At 42.2% G+C, this 21,808-nt stretch overlaps 1 protein-coding gene and 1 non-coding gene across 13 annotated transcripts in view; one reads left to right on the top strand and one right to left on the bottom strand.

The window, feature by feature from the left end:
- Positions 1–21,808, bottom strand: part of PLCB4 (phospholipase C beta 4) — a 485,151-nt gene that overhangs the window by 7,286 nt on the left and 456,057 nt on the right. For all 12 annotated transcript variants that reach the window (XM_070800681.1, XM_070800689.1, XM_070800690.1 and 9 more), the window contains 5 exons: positions 16,965–17,080; positions 15,587–15,662; positions 13,528–13,703; positions 10,117–10,218; positions 116–173 (listed from right to left, as the gene is read on the bottom strand). In XM_070800681.1, the coding sequence (XP_070656782.1) occupies positions 116–173; positions 10,117–10,218; positions 13,528–13,703; positions 15,587–15,662; positions 16,965–17,080 (528 nt within the window). The remainder of the gene's footprint in view (positions 1–115; positions 174–10,116; positions 10,219–13,527; positions 13,704–15,586; positions 15,663–16,964; positions 17,081–21,808) is intronic.
- LOC139186678 (small nucleolar RNA SNORD86) lies at positions 18,442–18,527 on the top strand. Its single transcript, XR_011570353.1, has one exon. It is a non-coding gene; the product is annotated as a small nucleolar RNA SNORD86 (small nucleolar RNA).

Raw genomic sequence — 21,808 nt, 5'->3', positions numbered from 1 at the left:
TATTTAGCATACAGAAAAATCAAATTAAGCAAATTAGCTAGAAGTCTGAAATCTAAGCATGAGCTACTATTTAGTTGTTTCAAAGGAAAAGTGCTAAGAAAATTATGATACTTACTCGCTTTCTTTCTTCCAGAAACTTTTTAGTGTTGCTGCTGTTTAACTCCCTGACTCTCCTAAAAGCAAAGGTACAAACAACAGTTGGTATGTTGCTGGATGGAATTAATTGATATTAAGTAAGAAAAAGCCATATTTCATTTAATTATTTGGATGAGATTATGAAAAGGCAAAATGATAGGATACTGAAAGAGGAACTCCCCAGGTCAGTAGGTCCCCAGTATGCTACTGGAGATCAGTGGAGAAATAACTCCAGAAAGAATGAAGGGATGGAGCCAAAGCAAAAACAATACCCAGCTGTGGATGTGACTGGTGACAGAAGCAAGGTCCGATGCTGTAAAGAGCAATATTGCATAGGAACCTGGAATGTCAGGTCCATGAATCAAGGCAAATTGGAAGTGGTCAAAGAAGAGACGGCAAGAGTGAACATCGACATTCTGGGAATCAGAGAACTAAAATGGACTGGAATGGGTGAATTTAACTCAGATGACCATTATATCTACTACTGCGGGCAGGAATCCCTCAGAAGAAATGGAGTGGCCATCATGGTCAACAAAAGAGTCCGAAATGCAGTACTTGGATGCAATTTCTGTTTGTTTCCAAGCCGAACCATTCAATATCACAGTAATCCAAGTCTATGCCCCAACCAGTAACGCTGAAGAAGCTGAAATTGAGCGGTTCTATGAAGACCTAGAAGACCTTTTAGAACTAACATCCCAAAAAGATGTCCTTTTCATTATAGGGGACTGGAATGCAAAAGTAGGAAGTCAAGAAACACCTGGAGTAACAGGCAAATTTGGCCTTGGAATACAGAATGAAGCAGGGCAAAGACTAATAGAGTTTCGCCAAGAAAATGCACTGGTCATAACAAACACCCTCTTCCAACAACACAAGAGAAGACTCTATACATGGTCATCACCGGATGGTCAACAATGACATCAGACTGATTATATTCTTTGCAGCCAAAGATGGAGAAGCTCTATACAGTCAACAAAAAGAAGGCCAGGAGCTGACTGTGGCTCAGATCATGAAATCCTTATTGCCAAATTCAGTCTTAAATTGAAGAAAGTAGGGAAAACCACTAGACCATTCAGGTATGACCTAAATCAAATCCCTTATGATTATACAGTGGAAGTGAGAAATAGAATTAAGGGCCTAGATCTGATAGATAGAGTGCCTGATGAACTATGGAATGAAGTTCGTGACATTGTACAAGAGACAGGGATTAAGACCATCCCCATGGAAAAGAAATGCAAAAAAGCAAAATGGCTGTCTGGGGAGGCTTTACAAATAGCTGTGAAAAGAAGAGAAGCAAAAAGCAAAGGAGAAAAGGAAAGATATAAGCCTCTGAATGCAGAGTTCCAAAGAATAGCAAGAAGAGATAAGAAAGCCTTCTTCAGCAATCAATGCAAAGAAATAGAGGAAAACAACAGAATGGGAAAGACTAGAGATGTCTTCAAGAAAATTAGAGATACCAAGGGAACATTTCATGCAAAGATGGGCTCGATAAAGGACAGAAATGGTATGAACCTAACAGAAGCAGAAGATATTAAGAAGAGATGGCAAGAATACACAGAAGAACTGTACAAAAAAGATCTTCACGACCCAGATAATCACGATGGTGTGATCACTGACCTAGAGCCAGACATCCAGGAATGTGAAGTCAAGTGGGCCTTAGAAAGCATCACTACGAACAAAGCTAGTGGAGGTGATGGAATTCCACTTGAGCTATTTCAGATCCTGAAAGATGATGCTGTGAAAGTGCTGCACTCAATATGCCAGCACATTTGGAAAACTCAGCAGTGGCCACAGGACTGGAAAAAGTCAGTTTTCATTCCAATCCCAAAGAAAGGCAATGCCAAAGAATGCTCAAACTACCACACAATTGCACTCATCTCACACACTAGTAAAGTAATGCTCAAAATTCTCCAAGCCAGGCTTCAGCAATATGTGAACCGTGAACTTCCTGATGTTCAAGTCGGTTTTCGAAAAGTCAGAGGAACCAGAGATCAAATTGCCAACATCCGCTGTATCATGGAAAAAGCAAGAGAGTTCCAGACAAACATCTATTCCTGCTTTATTGACTATGCCAAAGCCTTTGTGTGGATCACAAGAAACTGTGGAAAATTCTGAAAGAGATGGGAATACCAGGCCACCTGATCTGCCTCTTGAGAAATCTGTATAGGTCAGGAAGCAACAGTTAGAACTGCACATGGAACAACAGACTGGTTCCAAATAGGAAAAGGAGTATGTCAAGGCTGTATATTGTCACCCTGCTTATTTAACTTACATGCAGAGTACATCATGAGAGATGCTGGGCTGGAAGAAGCACAAGCTGGAATCAAGATTGCCAGGAGAAATATCAATAACCTCAGATATGCAGATGATACCACCCTTATGGCAGAAAGTGAAGAGGAAATAAAAAGCCTCTTTATGAAAGTGAAAATGGAGAGTGGCAAAAGTTGGCTTAAAGCTCAACATTCAGAAAATGAAGATCATTGCATCTGGTCCCCTCACTTCATGGGAAATAGATGGGGAAATAGTGGAAACAGTATCAGACTTTATATTTTGGGCTCCGAAATCACTGCAGATGGTGACTGAAGCCATGAAATCAGAAGAGGCTTACTCCTTGGAAGAAAAGTTATGACCAACCTAGATAGCACATTCAAAAGCAGAGACATTACTTTGCCTTGCTAGGTCCATCTAATCAAGGCTATGGTTTTTCCTGTGGTCATGTATGGATGGTGAGAGTTGGACTGTGAAGAAGTCTGAGCGCCGAAGAATTGATGCTTTGAACTGTGCTGTTGGAGAAGACTCTTGAGAGTCCCTTGGACTGCAAGGGGATCCAACCGGTCCATTCTGAAGGAGATCAGCCCTGGGATTTCTTTTTTATTTTTTTTTAATTTATTTTATTTTTTAACTTTACAACATTGTATTGGCTGCCATATATCAAAATGAATCCACCCCAGGTATACATGTGTTCCCCATCCTGAACCCTCCTCCCTCCTCCCTCCCCATACCATCCCTCTGGGTCGTCCCAGTGCACCAGCCCCAAGCATCCAGTATCGTGCATCGAACCTGGACTGGCAACTTGTTTCATATATGATATTATACATGTTTCAATGCCATTCTCCCAAATCATCCCACCCTTTCCATCTCCCACAGAGTCCAAAAGACTGTTCTATACATCAGTGTCTCTTTTGCTGTTTCGTATACAGGGTTATTGTTACCATCTTTCTAAATTCCATATATATGCATTAGTATACTGTATTGGTGTTTTTCTTTTTGGCTTACTTCACTCTGTATAATAGGCTCCAGTTTCACCCACCTCATTAGAACTGATTCAAATGTATTCTTTTTAATGGCTGAGTAATACTCCATTGTGTATATGTACCACTGCTTTCTTATCCATTCATCTGCTGATGGACATCTAGGTTGCTTCCATGTCCTGGCTATTATAAACAGTGCTGCGATGAACATTGGGGTACACGTGTCTCTTTCAGTTCTGGTTTCCTCAGTGTGTATGCCCAGCAGTGGGATTGCTGGATCATAAGGCAGTTCTATTTCCAGTTTTTTAAGGAATCTCCACACTGTTCTCCATAGTGGCTGTACTAGTTTGCATTCCCACCAACAGTGTAAGAGGGTTCCCTTTTCTCCACACCCTCTCCAGCATTTATTGCTTGTAGACTTTTGGATCACAGCCATTCTGACTGGCGTGAAATGGTACCTCATAGTGTTTTTGATTTGCATTTCTCTGATAATAAGTGATGTTGAGCATCTTTTCATGTGTTTGTTATCCATCTGTGTGTCTTCTTTGGAGAAATGTCTATTGAGTTCTTTGGGCAATTTTTTGATTGGGTCATTTATTTTTATAGAATTGAGCTGTAGGAGTGCAACTCCTACAGCTCAATTCCAGCCCTGGGATTTCTTTGGAAGGAATGATGCTAAAGCTGAAACTCCAGTACTCTGGCCACCTCATGCGAAGAGTTGACTCATTGGAAAAGACCCTGATGCTGGAAGGGATTGGGGGCAGGAGGAGAAGGGGACGACAGAGGATGAGATGGCTGAATGGCATCACTGACTCGATGGACGTGAGTCTGAGTGAACTCTGGGAGTTGGTGATGGACAGGGAGGCCTGGTGTGCTGTGATTCATGGGGTTGCAAAGAGTCGGACACAACTGAGTGACTGAACTGGACTAATACTTCCTTTTCCTAATTTTTTGAGGAATTTTGAAATATACAATGTACAGAGAAAAAGACACAAAACATCTGTGTATCCATCACTCAGACTAGTCAATATTAATATGTTTTACCAATCTTGTCTCATATTTTTAAAGGAAATAAAAGTGTTGCAAATATAAACAAAGCCCCCTTTGTATTTTTCTTGACTCCATTTCCTCTCTTTCTCTCTCTCCAGAGGTAACCACTTTCTGAATTTTGGTGTTCCCATCAATCAAGATAGGCGGAAGAAACATCAACAGCCTCAGATATGCAGATGATACCACTCTAATGGCAAAACAAAGAGGAACTAAAGAGCCTCCTGATGATGGTGAAGGAGGAGAGTGAAAGAGCTGGCTTAAAGCTATATATTAAAAAAACTAAGATCATGGCATCCAGCCCATTACTTCACAGCAAATAGAAGGGGGAAAAGTGGAAACTGACAGATTTCCTCTTCTTGGCTCTAAAATCACTAAGGATGTTGACTGCAGCCATGAAATCAGAAGATAGTAGATTGCTTCTTGGCAGGAAAGCTATGACAAGCCTAGATGGTGTGTTGAAAAGCAGAGACAATACTCTGCTGACAAAGGTCTGTTTAGTCAAGGCTATGGTCTTCCCAGGAGTCAGTTACGGTTGTGAGAGCTGGACCGTAAAGAAGGCAGAACACCAAAGAATTGATGCCTTCGAACTGTGTGCTGGTGAAGATTCCTTGGACAGCAAGGAGATCAAACCAGTCATCACCAACTCGATGGACATGAGTCTGAGTGAACTCCGGGAGTTGGTGATGGACAGGGAGGCCTGGTGTGCTGCGATTCATGGGGTCACAAAGAGCCGGACACGACTGAGTGACTGAACTGAACTGAACCACTGGATACAGAGTTATAATAAAGAAGTATGTAGAGTTGAAATAAGAAAATGAAATTAAACATTGTCTGGTTATTAATAACTCATAATTTAAGACAATTTGTCCTCAACTGGACTGAAATCCACTTTGCAACATATTTGAAAAAAATAGGATAAAGAGCTATTTAAAAATTAGTATATTTTCAGGTTGAATTCTACATTCAAGTTTTAACAGTCTAAAACAGTTTAACAAGGATTTTATCATGGCATGAATATTTTATGTTTATGAGCTAAAGTGGATGATGTCCTTTCCATGTATACAAGGCCATTAAACAAAGTTCCTTTTCTGAGAATAACGTCCAGAGGATGGTACTTCAATGGAAATGACATTCAGTTGTGGATGTGTCTGGTGGTGAAAGTAAAGCCTGATGCTATAAAGAACAATATTTCATAGGAACCTAGAATGTTAGGTCCATGAATGGAGGTAAATTGGACATGGTCAAGCAGGATATGGCAAGACTGAATATGTTAGGAATCAGTGAACTAAAATGACAGGAATGGGTGATTTAATTCAGATGGCCATTACATCTACTACTGTGGACAAGAATCCCTTAGGAGAAATGGAGTAGCCCTCACAGTCGAGTCTGAAATGCAGTACTTGTGTGCAATCTCAAAAATGACAGAATAAACTCAGTTCATTTTCAAGGCAAATCATTCAATTTTATGGTAATCCAAGTCTATGCCCCAACCACTAATGCTGAAGAAGCTGAAGTTGACCAATTCCAGGAAGACCTACAAGACTTTCTGGAACTAACACACACACACACACACACACACACACACACACACAGATGTCCTTTTCATCATAGGGGACTGAAATGCAAAAGTAGGAACTCAAGAGATACCAGGATTAACAGGCAAGTTTGGCCTTGGAGTATAAAATGAAGCAGGGCAAAGGCTAACAGAGTTTGGTCAAGAGAACACACTGGTCATAGCAAATACCCCTTTTCAACAATGCAGGCAATGAATCTACATATGGACATCACCAAATGATCAACACCAAAATCAGATTGATTGTATTCTTTGCAGCCAAACATGGAGAAGCTCTATACAGTTAGCAAAAACAAGACCTGGAGCTGACTGTGGCCCAGATTATGAGCTCCTTGTTGGAAAATACAGGCTTAAATTGAAGAAAGGAGGGAAAACCACTAGGCCGTTTAGGTATGAAAGTGAAAGTCAAAGTCACTCAGTCGTGTCCAACTCTTTGCGACCCCATGGACTATATAGTCCATGGAATTCTCTAGGCCAGAATACTGGAGTGCGTAGCCTTTCCCTTCTCCAGGGGATCTTCCCAACCCAGGGATTGAACCCAGGTCTCCCCCATTGCAGGCAGATTCTCGACCAGCTGAGCCACAAGGGAAGCCCAAGAATACTGGAGCGGGTAGCCTATCCCTTCTCCAGTGGATGTTCCCGACCCAGGAATTGAACCAGGGTCTCATGCATTGGCGGTGGATTCTTTACCAACTGAGCTATCAGGGAAGCCAAAATGAGTCAGTCAGCCAGTGATACATACATACATATATATATATTTCCTCCATTTTGGACTTCATTCCCATTCAGGTGACCACAGTGCATTAAGCAGAGTTCACTTTACTATATGGTTGCTTGCTTAGTTGTTCAGTCACGTCTGACTCTTGCAATGCTTTGAACTACAGCCTTCTAGGAACCGAACCAAGGTCTCCTGCATTGCAGGTGGATTCTTTACCAACTGAGTATTCAGGTGTGTCTAAATCAAATCCCTTATGATTGTACAGTGGAGGTGATGAATAGATTCAAGGGATTAGATCTGGTAGACAGAGTGCTTGAAGAACTATGGACAGAAGTTCGTAACACTGTACAGAAGAAAATGACAAAACACCATCCCCCAAAATAAGAAATGCAAGAAGGCAAAGTGGTTGTCTGAGGAGTCTTTACAAATAGCTGAGGAAAGAAGAGAAGTGAAAGGCAAGGGAGAAAGGGAAAGACATACTCAACTGAATGCAGAGTTCCAGAAACAGCAAGGAGAGTTAAGAAGGCCTTCTTAAATGAACAATGCAAAGAAACAGAGAAAAACAACAGAACGGGAAAGACTAGAGATCTCTTCAAGAAAACTGGAGATATCAAGGGAACATTTCATGCAAAGATGGGCACAATAAAGGACAGAAATGGTATGGACCTAACAGAAGCAGAAGATATTAAGAACGAGTGGCAGCAATACACAGAGGAACTATACAAAAAAGGTCTTAATGACCCAGATAACCACGGTTGTGTGATCAGTCAGCTAGAGCCAGATATCCTGCAGCATGAAGTCAAGTGGGCCTTGGGAAGATTTACTATGAACAAAGCTAGTGGAGGTGATGGAATTCTAGCTGAACTATTTCAAATCCTAAAGATGCTGTTAAAGTGCTGCACTCAATATGCCAGCAAATTTGGAAAACTCAGCAGTGGCCATAAGACTGGAAAAGATCATTTTTCATTCCAATCCCAAAAAAGTGCAATGTCGAAGAATGTTCAACCTACCGCACGCTTGCACTTATTTCACATGCTAGCAAGGTAATGCTCAAATTCCTTCAAGCTAGGCTTCAGCAATATGTGAACTGAGAACTTCCAGATGTACAAGCTGGTTTTAGAAAAGGCAGGGGAACTGGAGATCAAATTTCTAACATTTCTTGGATCATAGAGAAAGCAAGAGAATTCCAGAAAAACATCTACTTCTGCTTATGCTAAAGCCTTTGACTCTGTGGATAACGACAAACTGTAGAAAATTCTTCAAGAGATGGGAATACTGGACCACCTTACCTGCCTCCTGAGAAACCGGTATGTGGATCAAGAAGCAACAGACATGGAACCACACATGGAAGAAATGACTGGTTCACAATTGGGAAAGGAGTACATCAAGGCTGTATATTGTCACCCTGCTTATTTAACTTCTATGCTAAATGCCAGGGTGAATGAATCACAAGCTGGAATCAAGATTGCTGGGAGAAATATCAACACCCTCAGATATGTAGATGATAACACTCAAATGGCAGAAAATGATGAGCAACTACAGAGTCTCTTGATACGGGTGAAAAAGCTGGCTTAAAACTCAGCATTCAACAAACTAAGATCATGGTATCTGGTCCCACCACTTCATGGCAAATAGAAGGGGAAAAAAGTAGAGGCAGTGACAGGTTTTTCTTGCACTCCAAATTCACCGAGGATGGTGATTTTAGCCATGAAATTAAAACATACTTGCTCCTTGGAAGGAAATCTATGACAAACGTGGATAGCATATTAAAAAGCAGAGATATCACTTTGCTGACAAAGGTCTGTATAGTCAAAGCTGCGGTTTTTCCGGTAGTGATGTGCGGATGTGAGAGCTGGATCATAAAGAAGGCTAAGTGCCAAAGAACCGATGCTTTCAAATTTGGTGCTGGAGAAGACTCATGAGAGTCTTTTGGAGTACAAGGAGATCAAACCAGTCAACCCTATAGGAAATCAACCCTACATATTATTTGGGAGGACTGGTGCTGAAGCTTAAGTGCCAATTCTTTGGCCACATGATACAAGACCTGACTCACTGGAAAGACTCATTGGAAAATGGGAACGATTTAAGTCAAAAGGAGCACCGGAGGATGAGATGGTTAGATAGCATCACCAACTTCATGGACACGAATTTGAGCAAAATTGGGGAGATAGTGAAGGACAGGGGAAGCTGGTATGCTGCATTCCATGGGGTTGCAAACAGTCAGATACCAGTCAGTGACTGAACAATAACAAGATAACTACGCCAATATGATGCACTGAATAAATTGAGTAATAATCTCCTTAAAGAGAAACAAATGACACTCTATGTTTATTGGGAAATTTCTTGTCCAAAGTGTTGAAAAGGTGATTTCTTTCCAGGTCAAATTTCTGTGGAATTCCAATCCCACTGCTGGCCTGTTAATTCTAAACCGTATTTAATCCACAAAGCTTCAGCATAAAAATACACCAGATGGTGATACGCTTTATATTCTGCCAACTTGAAACGCGGTAAGTGCACTGGGCATCGAGTGCTGCTGACTGCCTCTCGGGGCCCATGACCAGCGATGCCCTCTTAGGTCCCCTTTACCAGCTTTGGCTAAAGCACTCGCACCTCGGCTCTTCTCTGGACGTCACACAAACCTCTCCCAATTCTATGTGGCCAAGGACTGATCAACACAGACGTACAAGAGGCACGTGCCCCAGGCTCAAAGGAGCAGATCACGGTCGTTTACACTCCAGAGCTGGGGTCAGGCTGCAGAGGAACTCTAGCTGAGATCCTAGCCTTGCTTAGCCCCCGCCCTGGCCCCCTCCTGCTTCCTCCTCTCTGCCCTGCTGAAGATCCTTTCCTCAGCAAATCACATGACCCAAAGTCCTATCTTGGTCTTTGTTTCTAGAACACCCATTCTTAGACACAGACAAACCAGAAAACCTGAGGGAGGTGATTTGAGATGATCCCTAGTGTCAAGGTCAGCACAAGGCCTATAGACTGCAAACACATTCAGGACGGGCTTAGCACCTGAGCAAATGGGATGCTTTCAGGGTGACCTAAGCATCATGTGGGAAGGATATTTTGCCATAATTTATACAGTTTTGTTTATGCCAGATTTTATACAATTTTGGAAATGAGCACACATATATTGAATGTAAATATGTTTCACTAGTGGTAGTAAACAATCAGAAGATATTTTATAGCAACAATAATATCTTCCCAGCAGTTATAACAGCAGGATTCTAGGCCAGCACTCACAAGGTTTTTTAATGTCTCAAATGTGAGTGTGTGTGTACACTGGAGTCAGTGTTACACTCTTGCAGTGAGCGCTCCAACTCACCTTTCCCGTTGTGTGTGTACACTGGAGTCAGTATTACACTCTTGCAGTGAGCGCTCCAACTCACCTTTCCCGTTCTGCTTTATTCTTGATGGATTTATCTTGGCTGATGGCTTTGCTATTTTCCATAGAAATCTTAGCTTGGTGTGCTCGCATCTCTTTGCTTTCCCTGTGTGTTAAAATAAAAACAAAACCAGGAAGTGATCATTTTGTAATGCACAGACATCGAATCACTATGCTGTACACCAGGAACTAACACAGTCTCGTAGGTCAGTTATACTTAAAAAAAGAAAGAAAACCAACCAAACTCATAAAAAAGAGATCAGATTTGTGGTTTCCAGAGGCAGGGTTGAGGGGAAGGGAAGTTGGATGAAGGAGGTCAAAAAGTACCAACTTCCTGTTTAGTCACTAAGTCGTATCCTGACTCTTTGTGACGCCATGGACTGTAGCCCACTAGGATCCTCTGTCCATGGGATTTCCTAGGCAAGACTATTGGAATGGGTGCCACTTCCTTCTCCAGGGGATCTTCCTGACCCAGAGATTGAACTCACTTCTATTTGGTAGGTAGATTCTCTACCACTGAGCCACCTGGAACAAACTTCCAATTATATGATAAATAAGTACTACGGATGTAATGTACAACATGACTAAGACGTATGTTATATAAACATGAAAGTTGTTAAGACAGTAAATACTACAAGTTCTCATTATGAGAAAAAGTACTTTTCCTTTTATTTTGTATCTGTATGAGATGATGGAGGTTCACAAAACTTATTGTAATCATTTCATGATATACGTAGGCCAAAGCAGTATGCTGAGCAGCTGACATTATACAGTGCTGTATATCCATTATACCTCAGTAAAACTGTAAGGGAGAAAAAGACACCAGGGGAGTGGAGAGTGAGTGTTCAGTAGGTAGAGTTTCAGTTGGGGAAGATGATAAAGTCCTGGAGCTGGGTGGTAGTGACTGATGGTTACAACAGTGTGAATACACCTTATGCTACACACTTATAAACAGTTGACATAGTAAATTTTGCGTTGTAGACTTTTAACTCTAATTAAAAATATAAACAAAAAACAAATTTCATATGTAACAAGAGGATTGGGTTCACTTTTTATCTCATTATTGAGATCATGAAGTTGTCTTGCATTCTGTGAGAAGGAGGGCAGGAGCCCCAGTCCACAAGCATGATTCTCCTGGGGGCGCGGGGCACTCACTGTGAAGTGTCAGTGCTGGGCTGGGAAGAAGAGACACGAGGCGTGTCTAACGTAACCCCAACCACACGATGAGCCTATACAGCTGCCCAGAGTAGGACACTGTCATTAAGTCATCAACATGCGAGATGCATTCTGAATAAATAAAAGCTACAAATCCCAAGTTATATACACATATCTCAGGCAATCATGTTTACAAGCCTATATACAATAAGACAAAGGGGAATAGTAAGTACTGCATGAGAATAATCAAAGAATGCACAGGGACAAACGCTTACAGTCAGGAAAACACGGATTTTCCAGCTTTGTCCCATGTTTTTTTGCGGGGCTCAGATTGCTTGGAAGAGAAAGGATGTTCTAACACTCACAAATGACTGTCTTGCATTCTGACAGCCCAGGGGTGTGAAGGGGACAAATGATTTCAAATAAACACAGGAAACGGGGGCAGGGAGCTTACAGGTGACTGATCACCGAGTGTGAATGGGTGTGTGTACCACAAAACTCATCTCTTTGGACTACTGATGAGCACATACGCACACCACTTAGAATCTGAACATGAAAGTATTAACACAGAATCTTCTCTGGAACCTATGGTGATCTCCTTGGAGCACCGCCCGGAAATGGGCAGGTTAAGTGCTGTTTGTACTTTGTGGAAAACGATGGATAAAACTGAAACAGAGAGGTCTCCAGTCGGAGGACTTAGGGACACAGAAGCTGGATATGCACAGAAACCCCTGGGCCCGAGAAACTGCCTCTCAGAATTTTTCATACCTTGTTATTAAATGGACCATCTCTTCATTCATTCATTCAACAAGCACTTCTCAATAACCAAGTAATGTTGCCAAATGTTAGGAAGGCAAGAATTTTTTAACCGAGAACAAGAGCTGTGATGGTGACAAAGAAACATGACCACAGAATACTTAACAAAAAGCTTCAGTGCTGCTGTTACTTTGAAAAATACTCCTGCCATGGATCTATTTTTTAAGGTAAATTAGTAATAAGGTTATGTTTCCTTCAAATGACTTCCGAAGTCATGCAAGAATTCATTTACTTTTTTTTTTCTTTTGGACAATGCCTACTGTTTGGGATAATTTTTTCTCCTTTATTCAACTACAATAAAAGATCAGAAGAGAGTACCTTATTCTTCAAAGTATCTTCGAATAAGGGTGGACATCTAAAATCTGATATTGTAGAAATGGTCAAAGGGAAGATGATGAACCGAACTTTCTGTGTACTAAATCAAGAGCATTTCTAAGGGGGAAAAGGCACTTTTAATCCTATACAAATAAACAGAATACTTTAAAAGGGATATGGTATGGTACTTGAGCCCACAAGAAACTCCGCATGGCATGCATACTTCATTTAGTTGGCTCATGAGAGAATCAGAAACTACGGCAAAAATACTTCACGTTCTTATGGTTGCGTATCACGCCATAATGAGGTTTGGAATCTGGGAATGTGCCTACATAATTCATTTCAGAAGTTTAAAGTTGTTTTTTTTTTGGATTTGTTTGTAAAATGCTTCTGTTGTATACTTTCTGGTGTGTATCAACAGACCGCCACTGCAGCACACAATCGGCCCTAAAGAAGACGGACAAGCTGCAACCAAGCTGCGACGAAAAGACACCACTGACATCAACAGTCTTCTACCTGGGGAAAAAGTCCAGCTCACCATCTGCAGTGTCTTTAACATGATACTCAGTGTGCTGAAATGGGGAGAGGCAAAAATACATAGATACTTTTTGCTATTTCTTGATCAGACCTGCCTTTCTAAAATTTATAGACACCCTGACAATGGAAAGGAAGGTATCTCTGAGCCATCAGAACCAACCATTCTAGGAGTTCAACTGCTTGGTCTTTATCTCCTTCTGTGTCTTTCCTTCCTAAGAGGTTCCAGATCATTTCTTAAAAGCCAAATCTGGCCCTATCATCTTGTGAAGCCTCCAGAACCACTCGGAGGCAGCAGAGTCTGTGATAATTTTTAGTCTGTATTGTATGCTACTTGTAATGTAACTTAATTGGTTGTAGGAGTATGATATCTTGCCACCACTTGGAAGCATTTTGATGGGCGAGGCCATTTCTTATAGTTCCTCTTGCCACATCAGCTCTGTGACAGAGTATACAAAAAAGCTCAATGTTATATGTGAAGTTGATTTTCCTTACTACCCTGACACGTGTGCGTACACACACACACACACACACACACACACACACACACTAGTCGTTTTAAAAACGGAGTTTCCTCTGGAGCTAAGTTGCCCACCTGTCATGGGACAGTTTCAGCTGCTGGGTCTGCTGCTCGTGGGCGCTGATCAGGAGCTTTCTGAGCAGCTCGCACTGCTGGCTGAGGTGCAGGTCCCGGATCTCCTGCTCCTCCGCACTGTGGGTGTTGATCATGTCTGACCACTCCTTTGTGTGCTGTGCCACAATCTCCTTGACCTGCGTGGGGAAAGGGGTGGTGTCACCTGGAATTCTCACAGTTCCAGGGAGAAACTAAAAGCACAATATTAACAGTGCATTTCAGATCCCCCTCATTGATTTACTTGGTTAGAACCAGTAAAAATATGTACTAACCAATAGGAACTAGGAAGTCATCACTTTTTAAAACAGGGCAATCATTTTGGCTCTAGATATTTAACCATGACCCATTTCTCTGCCTAAGCTGCCGATACGCTGGTTTGTCTGGTTCTTGGTCTCCTTTACCGATTCGATGAGAATTCTCTTCATCTCCTCATGCTTTTCCAGCTTCACTTCCACAAGGTCACAGGTCTGAATAGAGAGCTGTACATTCTCTTATTCCTGGGTCATGACTTATTGTGTCATCTTAGCAAACGCTGGGGTAGACAGTCTTCCCCTGCAGAGAGTAGCTGTGCTCTTCGCACTGTGGGTTTTACGGCTCATCAAGTGCTAGAGTCTATTTCTCCAGCTCGTTGAGTCTGGCTGACCCGTGACTTGCTTTAGCCTGTAAGACTGCAGCAAATGTGATGCAAAGAGAAGCTGTGCAAGTGCTTATCCTTTCTCTATTCTTGGAACTCTGAGAAGCCTGTGCTAGCCTGCTGGAGAGTGAGAGGTCATACAGTTAAAAACCACCAGCCGCCAGCTTCCTACCAGAGACCTCAGAGACGCCACCAGTCCCAGTCCCACCAGACCCAGACACACCCAAGTCCAGCCGGATTCAGTAGAGTTGTCCAGGGGCATATAGTCTGAGTTCTAACCCACTGAACTGTCAGTTAATACACGGTAGTTGGAAATGGCAACCCACTCCAGGGTTCTTGCCTGGAGAATCCCAGGGACGGGGGAGCCTGGTGGGCTGCCGTCTATGGGGTCGCACAGAGTCGGACTGAAGCGACTTAGCAGCAGCAGCAGTTGTCTTAAGCCACTAAATTTTGGGGTGGTGTTTCATTCAGCAAAAGCAATTGATACAGTAACCAAGGTTTCTACTTTTGTATTTACACAAAGTGTCTAAAAATGATGGAGTATCACATAGTCATTAATTCTCAAACATTCTAGTTAAGAGGAGGAAAAAAGAGAGTAGGGAACAGCTCTCAAAAATATGCAGCTTTAGACTCTTTAGACCTCTTTAGGCTGCAAGGCAGAACAGACGCAAATACACAGCTCCGCGGAGAACTTCCGTTTGGAACGCCTGGCTGGCCCAGGTGCGCGCAGCGACGCTCGCTGGATGACGGAGCTTCAGGTACACGGAGGACACTGGCTGGTTTGACCAAAAGCTATAGTTGGAAACCTTGTCTTTAACAGTTCTTTTTCTTTTATGACTATTATCATAGGATATTTATGTTCTTGACTGCAACATGGTGCTCAGTTCTTCAAGACGTCTGTAATCACAGTTCATGTCCCCTAAACGCCTATTTTCTTGTGTTTTGTAGGGGGGTAATATGAGTGATTAGGCTCATCTCCTAGAATCTTAGCTCCAGAATTTTCCCCATCCCTAAACTTCCACAGCAAGGTTAGAACGGAAAATTAAATTATTGACTAAAAAATAAATATTGAAATAAGAGTTACTGAACCCTCCGGATGGGTGGTTTTCTGTCATACGTTCAATGTCACCTCTATAAGGAAGTACTTCTATATTCTACACAACATTTCCTTTTAATCCATTTATTGTTTTCCTGATGCCTCTGAGGCAGACGACATAGACATTGGGAGTATATGTCTACAATGAAGGAAAGGTGTTCCATGAAATGCCTCTTCTCTAACGCAGTGGGCCCAGACCAACCCCAGGGTACTGTTATTTCTGATTAAAACTGGGTGCAGCTTCAAAACAAATTACCAAGTTGTTGCTGTAAAAATAGGCATTTTCTTACCTTAGATTTGTGATCTGATGTCAGCGTCTGAATTTTAATTTCTGTTTCTTTCTTCATTTCAAGACAATTACTTCCCCTGAAAATGGAAAACCGCAAATGCATGCCAAGCATGACATATCTTCCTGCTCCCAGAGGCCTTTGCTCCAAAGCCTTCTGATGAAGACAATTAGTTCATCACACTTGGGACGCCACAGCTCACTGGGCAACCTCAGTTCTTCTAGTAATAGATGCACACCTTACAAAATCTCTGTATTGTGATTACTGAATTCAACCACTACACAAACAGCCATTTCAGACCTAACAATTATTTCGTTGTAAAGGATTTGTTGTCAGTTTCCATTTTGGTTCCTGCTGTTCTTCAAGCTATTTTTCATTTATTCAATAATATACTATTTATGATGAGAACTGAAAAACAGGACTTCAGCCTTGAAGTGAATTTTCAATTCTTCTACTTTGGTTATAAAGCCAGATTTTTGTCTTTGACACATGCCAGCAAGGGAGAAAAATAGCATTTCTTGGCACTACGGGGTAATTTTTGCTTCTTACTCCATTGTGAGTAGGAAATATATACTAGGCAATTGCCCAGAAAGCATTACTGCCTATTTCAGTGATTATTTTTTCCTTTTGGAATATCTGCATCATTGCTGAAACCAGAGCAGGCCCTGAGCATCTGTCTTCAGCATGTGTGCTCTGATTTATTACAGCCTAAGTCAGAATGCTTCATCCTGTTATTAATGGAGAGTGCCTCTGAGAGACACATTCTAAACATCCAACTGATCACTTCTCCATGCCTGGCACTGCATGTGTTTTTCCCTACTCTGTTATTCAGTTAGCTTGCAACATCACAGAAACTCTTTGAAAGAGTTTATCTAGAATTCAGCTACACAGAAACATCTCCCTAGCTGAATTCTAGATAAACTCTTTCAAAGTAAATGCAATGGCAGGTTTTATTCAACAGTTTTAGCTGTTGGCATAAGCTAAAGATTCTTGAAATATTAAACAACAAAACTGGACTTTTCCCCCTTGAGTACATCAACCTTATTATTTACTACCTGGTGATGCAAAATGCTTTCTGGAATTTCCCAACTTTGTCTTTCCTTCTCTCCCCATTAACCTTAAAGGTACTTACATGGAAAACTCATGAAAGACACAGTTATTATTTTATTAACCAACACCTGTAGAACTTGAACAAAGCTCCTCTTTCCACTTCAGTCACTCCCTTTAGCTTAGTAAGTCTCTTATTTTCTGAAATCATTTTTAATGATGAAAACACAGTTAAGACTAAGTTCTTCCTTGGCCTAAACAGGCAGCTAAACTGTGGGAAAAGACAAAACATAAAAAGGCAAAAATGCTCCAGAAGGAAATCAACAGCCTTTACCCTTTCTTCTTCATTGCCTTCTCTAGGATTTTCTCGTGAGTCAATTTCTCCTTGTCGTACTGTGCCACAATCTTGTCAACTTGAGTGCAATGGAGTTTCTGCATGGTACTGTGCTCCTGCAGAAGAATTTGTAGTTACAAGTCAGACTTGCAGTGAGGCTGATAAACTTTAGTCCACGTTGGGCTGGCATAATTTTCACCAGTACCTGTGGAGTCTCGGTTTGAAAATCAGGAAGTAACTGAGTCTGGGAGCTGGAAAGACTTCCAACCTCCCAGGCAACCTGAGAGTTTCTTGTGTCCCCATAAGGCCTCGCTAACAAGGGGGTCTCCAGCCTCAGTCCAATGAACATGCCTACCTCAAAAGGCAGCCCTGCCCGCTGCTGGGCAGCACCAATCACCCCAAAGTTCTTTCCTCTGCACGTAGATGGCTCCATAGAACTCCACCCATCCATCTTGTTTTTCTTTTTCTTCTTTGTCCGTACCATGTGGGATCTTAGTCCCCTGACCAGGGATGGAACCCATGCTCTGCTTTGGTGAAAGTGCTCAGTCTTAACCTCTGGACCACCAGGGAATTCCCTCACCATCCACCTCTGCTCTGCTGTCTGAGTCATCTAACTGGCCCACGGCCCCTTCCTCAACCTAGTGCCCAGAATGCAAGGTCAGCCACCACATTTCTCCTCTTTTACATGCTGAGTATAGCTATTCATCATGTGGCATGGCGTCTACACACCTGGGACATTTGGGAAGGTATTGAACACTGTCATTGCGCAATGAGAACTGCCACTGTGGTTTCACTGTCAGCTCATTTTGGATCCCTAACAATATTTTTGCCAGCTTCCTTATCAAGATGTACTCACAAGGAAGACAGAAGGTTCAGGAGCCCTGGCCTTCAGCTTTACAGATATTTAAAATATTTCTCCATCTGCTTCCTCTAATCACTGAAATGGACTGAAAGGCTTTGAAAATAAGTGCTTCTCTATGAACATTACTTTTTCCTGATAATTTGGCCACATCCAGGGACTTAATGAAATCAGATTCTTTAGCTACTCAGCCCCTAAACACAGAGGAAAATATTACTATCAGTAATATTTACTCCAAGATGATGCTTAATGTGATATCCTAGTATTACTCTTGAGAAACTTAGAGAAATGAGATGATATTAAAGTCTGAAATGGGTAGACTATATTCAGCTTATACAGCTACCCTCATGGTCATGTTTGCTTTTGCTTACTTTTCAAAGTGTGTCCAAAGAAGACATACAAATGGCTAACCAACACATGAAAAGATGCTCAACATCACTCATTATTAGAGAAATTCAAATCAAAACCACAATGAGGTACCATCTTACTCTAGTCAGAATGGCCGCCATCTCAAAGTCTACAAACAGTAAATGCTGAAGAGGGTGTGGAGAAAAGGGACCCTCTTACACTGTTGGTGGGAACACAAACTAGTACAGCCACTATGGAGAACAGTGTGGAGATTCCTTAAAAAAACTGGAAATACTCCCTGACCTATACAGGCCTCTGCTATGGGGGTGATGGCCAGTCCTTGTGTCTGAGTGATTCCCTGGGCCCAGCAAAGGGACCAAGTTTCCAGAGCCTTGAAGACAAGGGGTAACACCCCAAAATACAGACTCATTTTCCACTCTACCTTCATTGGCCGAGCAGCTGCCAAGAACAAAGGTCGCATCTCCCGATACCTGGCAAACAAATGCAGTATTGCCTCACGAATCGATTGCTTCTCTGAGGTGCCCACCAGTGTTTTTGGGGAGAAGCTTCGAGAACAAGTTGAGGAGCGGCTGTCCTTCTATGAGACTGGAGAGATTCCCCGAAAGAATCTGGATGTCATGAAGGAGGCAATGGTTCAGGCAGAGGAAGCGGCTGCTGAGATTACTAGGAAGCTCGAGAAACAGGAGAAGAAATGCTTGAAGAAGGAAAAGAAAAGGCTGGCTGCGATTGCCCTGGCTTCTTCAGAAAATAGCAGTGCCCCGGAGGAGTGTGAGGAGACAAGTGAAAGACCCAAAAAGAAGAAAAAGCAAAAGCCCCAGGAGGTTCTTCAGGAGAATGGAATGGAAGACCCTTCTGTGTCTTTTTCCAAACCCAAGAAAAAGAAATCTTTTCCCAAGGAAGAGCTAGTTAGTAGTGATCTTGAAGAGACAGCTGGTACTGGAAGTCTTCCCAAGAGGAAGAAATCTTTTCCCAAAGAGGAACCAGTTACTGACCCTGATGAGTCAGAAAACAAGAGGGTCCCCAAGAAAAAGTGGAAATTGTCTCCCAAGGAGCAGCCACTCAGCAGTGGACTTGAAGAGGCTGCTGCCAGCAAGAGCAGCGGCTCCAAGAAAAAGAAAAAGCTCCGAGAGCTATCCCAGGAAAGTTAGAATGGACCCTAGTGGGGCATAACTTAACACAGGTATTCCCCATCCCATTCCCTAGAGCCCAATTTAAAAAAAAAAAAAAAAAAACAACTGGAAATAGAACTGCCACACAACCCAGCAATCCCACTGCTGGGCATCCACACTGAGGAAACCAGAACTGAAAGCAACACGTGTACCCCAGTGTTCATCACAGCACTGTTTACAATAGCCAGGACATGGAAGCAACCTAGATGTCCATCAGTAGGCGAATGCATAAGGAAGTTGTGGCACAGATACACCATGGGACATTACTCAGCTATAAAAAAGAACACAATTTGAGTCAGTCCTAATGAGGTGGATGAAACTATTATCCAGAGTGAAGTCAGAAAGAGAAACACCAATGCAGTATGCTAACTGCTACTGTTAAGTCACTTCAGTCGTGTCCGATTCTGTGCGACCCCATAGACGGCAGCCCACCAGGCTCCCCCGTCCCTGGGATTCTCCAGGCAAGAACACTGGAGTGGGTTGCCATTTCCTTCTCCAATGCATGAAAGTGAAAAGTGAAAGTGAAGTCACTCAGTCGTGTCTGAAAATACTAGCCTTCCTTAAAAGATTTAATAATCATCATGCCTGTCTGCACATGTATTAATTTCCCTGGACAACTAAACAAGGGGATCTGTGAAAGTCTAGGGGCTTCCTAGGTGGCTCAGTGGGTAAAGAATCTGCCTGCAATGCAAGAGATGCAGGCAGACACGAGTTTGATCCCTGAGTCAGGAAGATCCCCTGAAGGAGGAAAGGCAATCCACTCCTATATTCTTGCCTGGAAAATCCCATGGACAGAGGAGCCTAGCGAGCTACAGTTCATGGGATCACAAAGACTTGGACATGACTGAAGTGACTGAGCACACATGCATGTAAGTCTAGAATAAAACATTCTAGAGGTGCTACCAGACATGGAACAGACTGGTTCCAAATCAGGAAAGAAGTACATCAAGGCTGTACATTATCATCCTTCTTATTTAACTTATACAGAGAGCACATCATAAGAAATGCTGGGCTGGATGAAGCAGAAGCTGGAATCAAGATTGCTGGGAAAAATATCAGTAATCTCAGATATGCAGATGACACCATCCTTATGGCAGGAAATGAAGAGGAACTAAAGAGCCTCTTGATGAAAGTGAAAGAGGAGAGTGAAAAAATTGGCTTAAAGCTCAACATTCAGAAAACGAAGATCATAGCATCCGGTCCCATCACTTCATGGCAGATAGATGGAGAAACAATAGAAACAGTGACAGATTTAACTTTCTTGGGCTGCGAAATCACTGCAGATGGTGACTGCAGCCATGAAGGTAAAAGACTCTTGCTCCTTGGAAGAAAAGCTATGACCAACCTAGACAGTGTATTAAAAAGCAGAGACATTACTTTTCCAACAAAGGTCTGTCTAGTCACAGCTATGGTTTTTCCAGTATTCATGTATGGACATGAGAGCTGGACCATAAAAAAAGGTGAGCATTGAAGAATTGATGCTTTTGAACTGTGGTGTTGGAGAAGACTCTTGAGAGGCCCTCGGACTGCAAGGAGATCCAACCAGTCAATCCTAAAGGAAGTCAGTCCTGAAGATTCACTGGGAGGACTGATGCTGAAGCTGAAACTCCAATACTTTGGCTACCTGATGTGAAGAACTGATGCATTGGAAAAGACCCTGATGCTGGGAAAGATTGAAGGCAGGAGGAGAAGGGGGTGACAGAGGATGAGAAGGTTGGATGGCATCATCGACTCAATGGACACGAGTTTGAGTAGGCTCTAAGAGTTGGTAATGGACAGGCAGGCCTGGCGTGCTGCAGTTCACGGAGTTGCAAAGAGTCGGACACGACTGAACGACTGAACTGAACTGAGAAGTGCTACATTCCTGTGTCTCTTGCAAATATCACTGAAAGGCAGGTGGAAAAGATTGCTTCTTTATATATTCTAGTGTAGTACAAGAAAAAAAAAGAGGCTTTGAGGGTTGGAAATTAGCTGGCATAGACCACTGCTTAAGGAAGTAGTATGGTGAGCCCTAATTAACCCCATTAGATACAGGAATGAGGGTGTATGCACATAAAGGCATTCATGATAGATTCACGGATATAAGACATACTCTACAAGTCTCCTTTTCTTGCCAGCACAGAGCCCAATGCTGGGTACAGAATAGATACAATAAATATTTGCTGCATGAATAAAGAAATTAATAGCATGGGAGAGCAGCAAGAGGACTTGGATTCCAGTCCCAGCTCAGTTCATAATTACCCCGGAGGCAACATATATAAACCTTTCCAGGTCTCAATTTCTTTATTAGAAAACTGAACAATATCTGTTTGCCCAACATAATTCAGGGTTATGAGCTGCAAGTTACCTAATGTATATAGAAATAATTTAAAAAATTAGAAGCATATTGAATTAAAATGATTACAATGACTACACATGACAAAAAAATGGCCTTGGAAAGTTCTCTC

This window comes from Bos indicus, chromosome 13 (assembly GCF_029378745.1).
Source record: "Bos indicus isolate NIAB-ARS_2022 breed Sahiwal x Tharparkar chromosome 13, NIAB-ARS_B.indTharparkar_mat_pri_1.0, whole genome shotgun sequence".
Lineage (NCBI taxonomy): Eukaryota > Metazoa > Chordata > Mammalia > Artiodactyla > Bovidae > Bos > Bos indicus.
The sequence above is the reverse complement of the archived record's forward strand: the minus strand, read 5'-3'. Positions and strand labels throughout refer to the sequence as shown.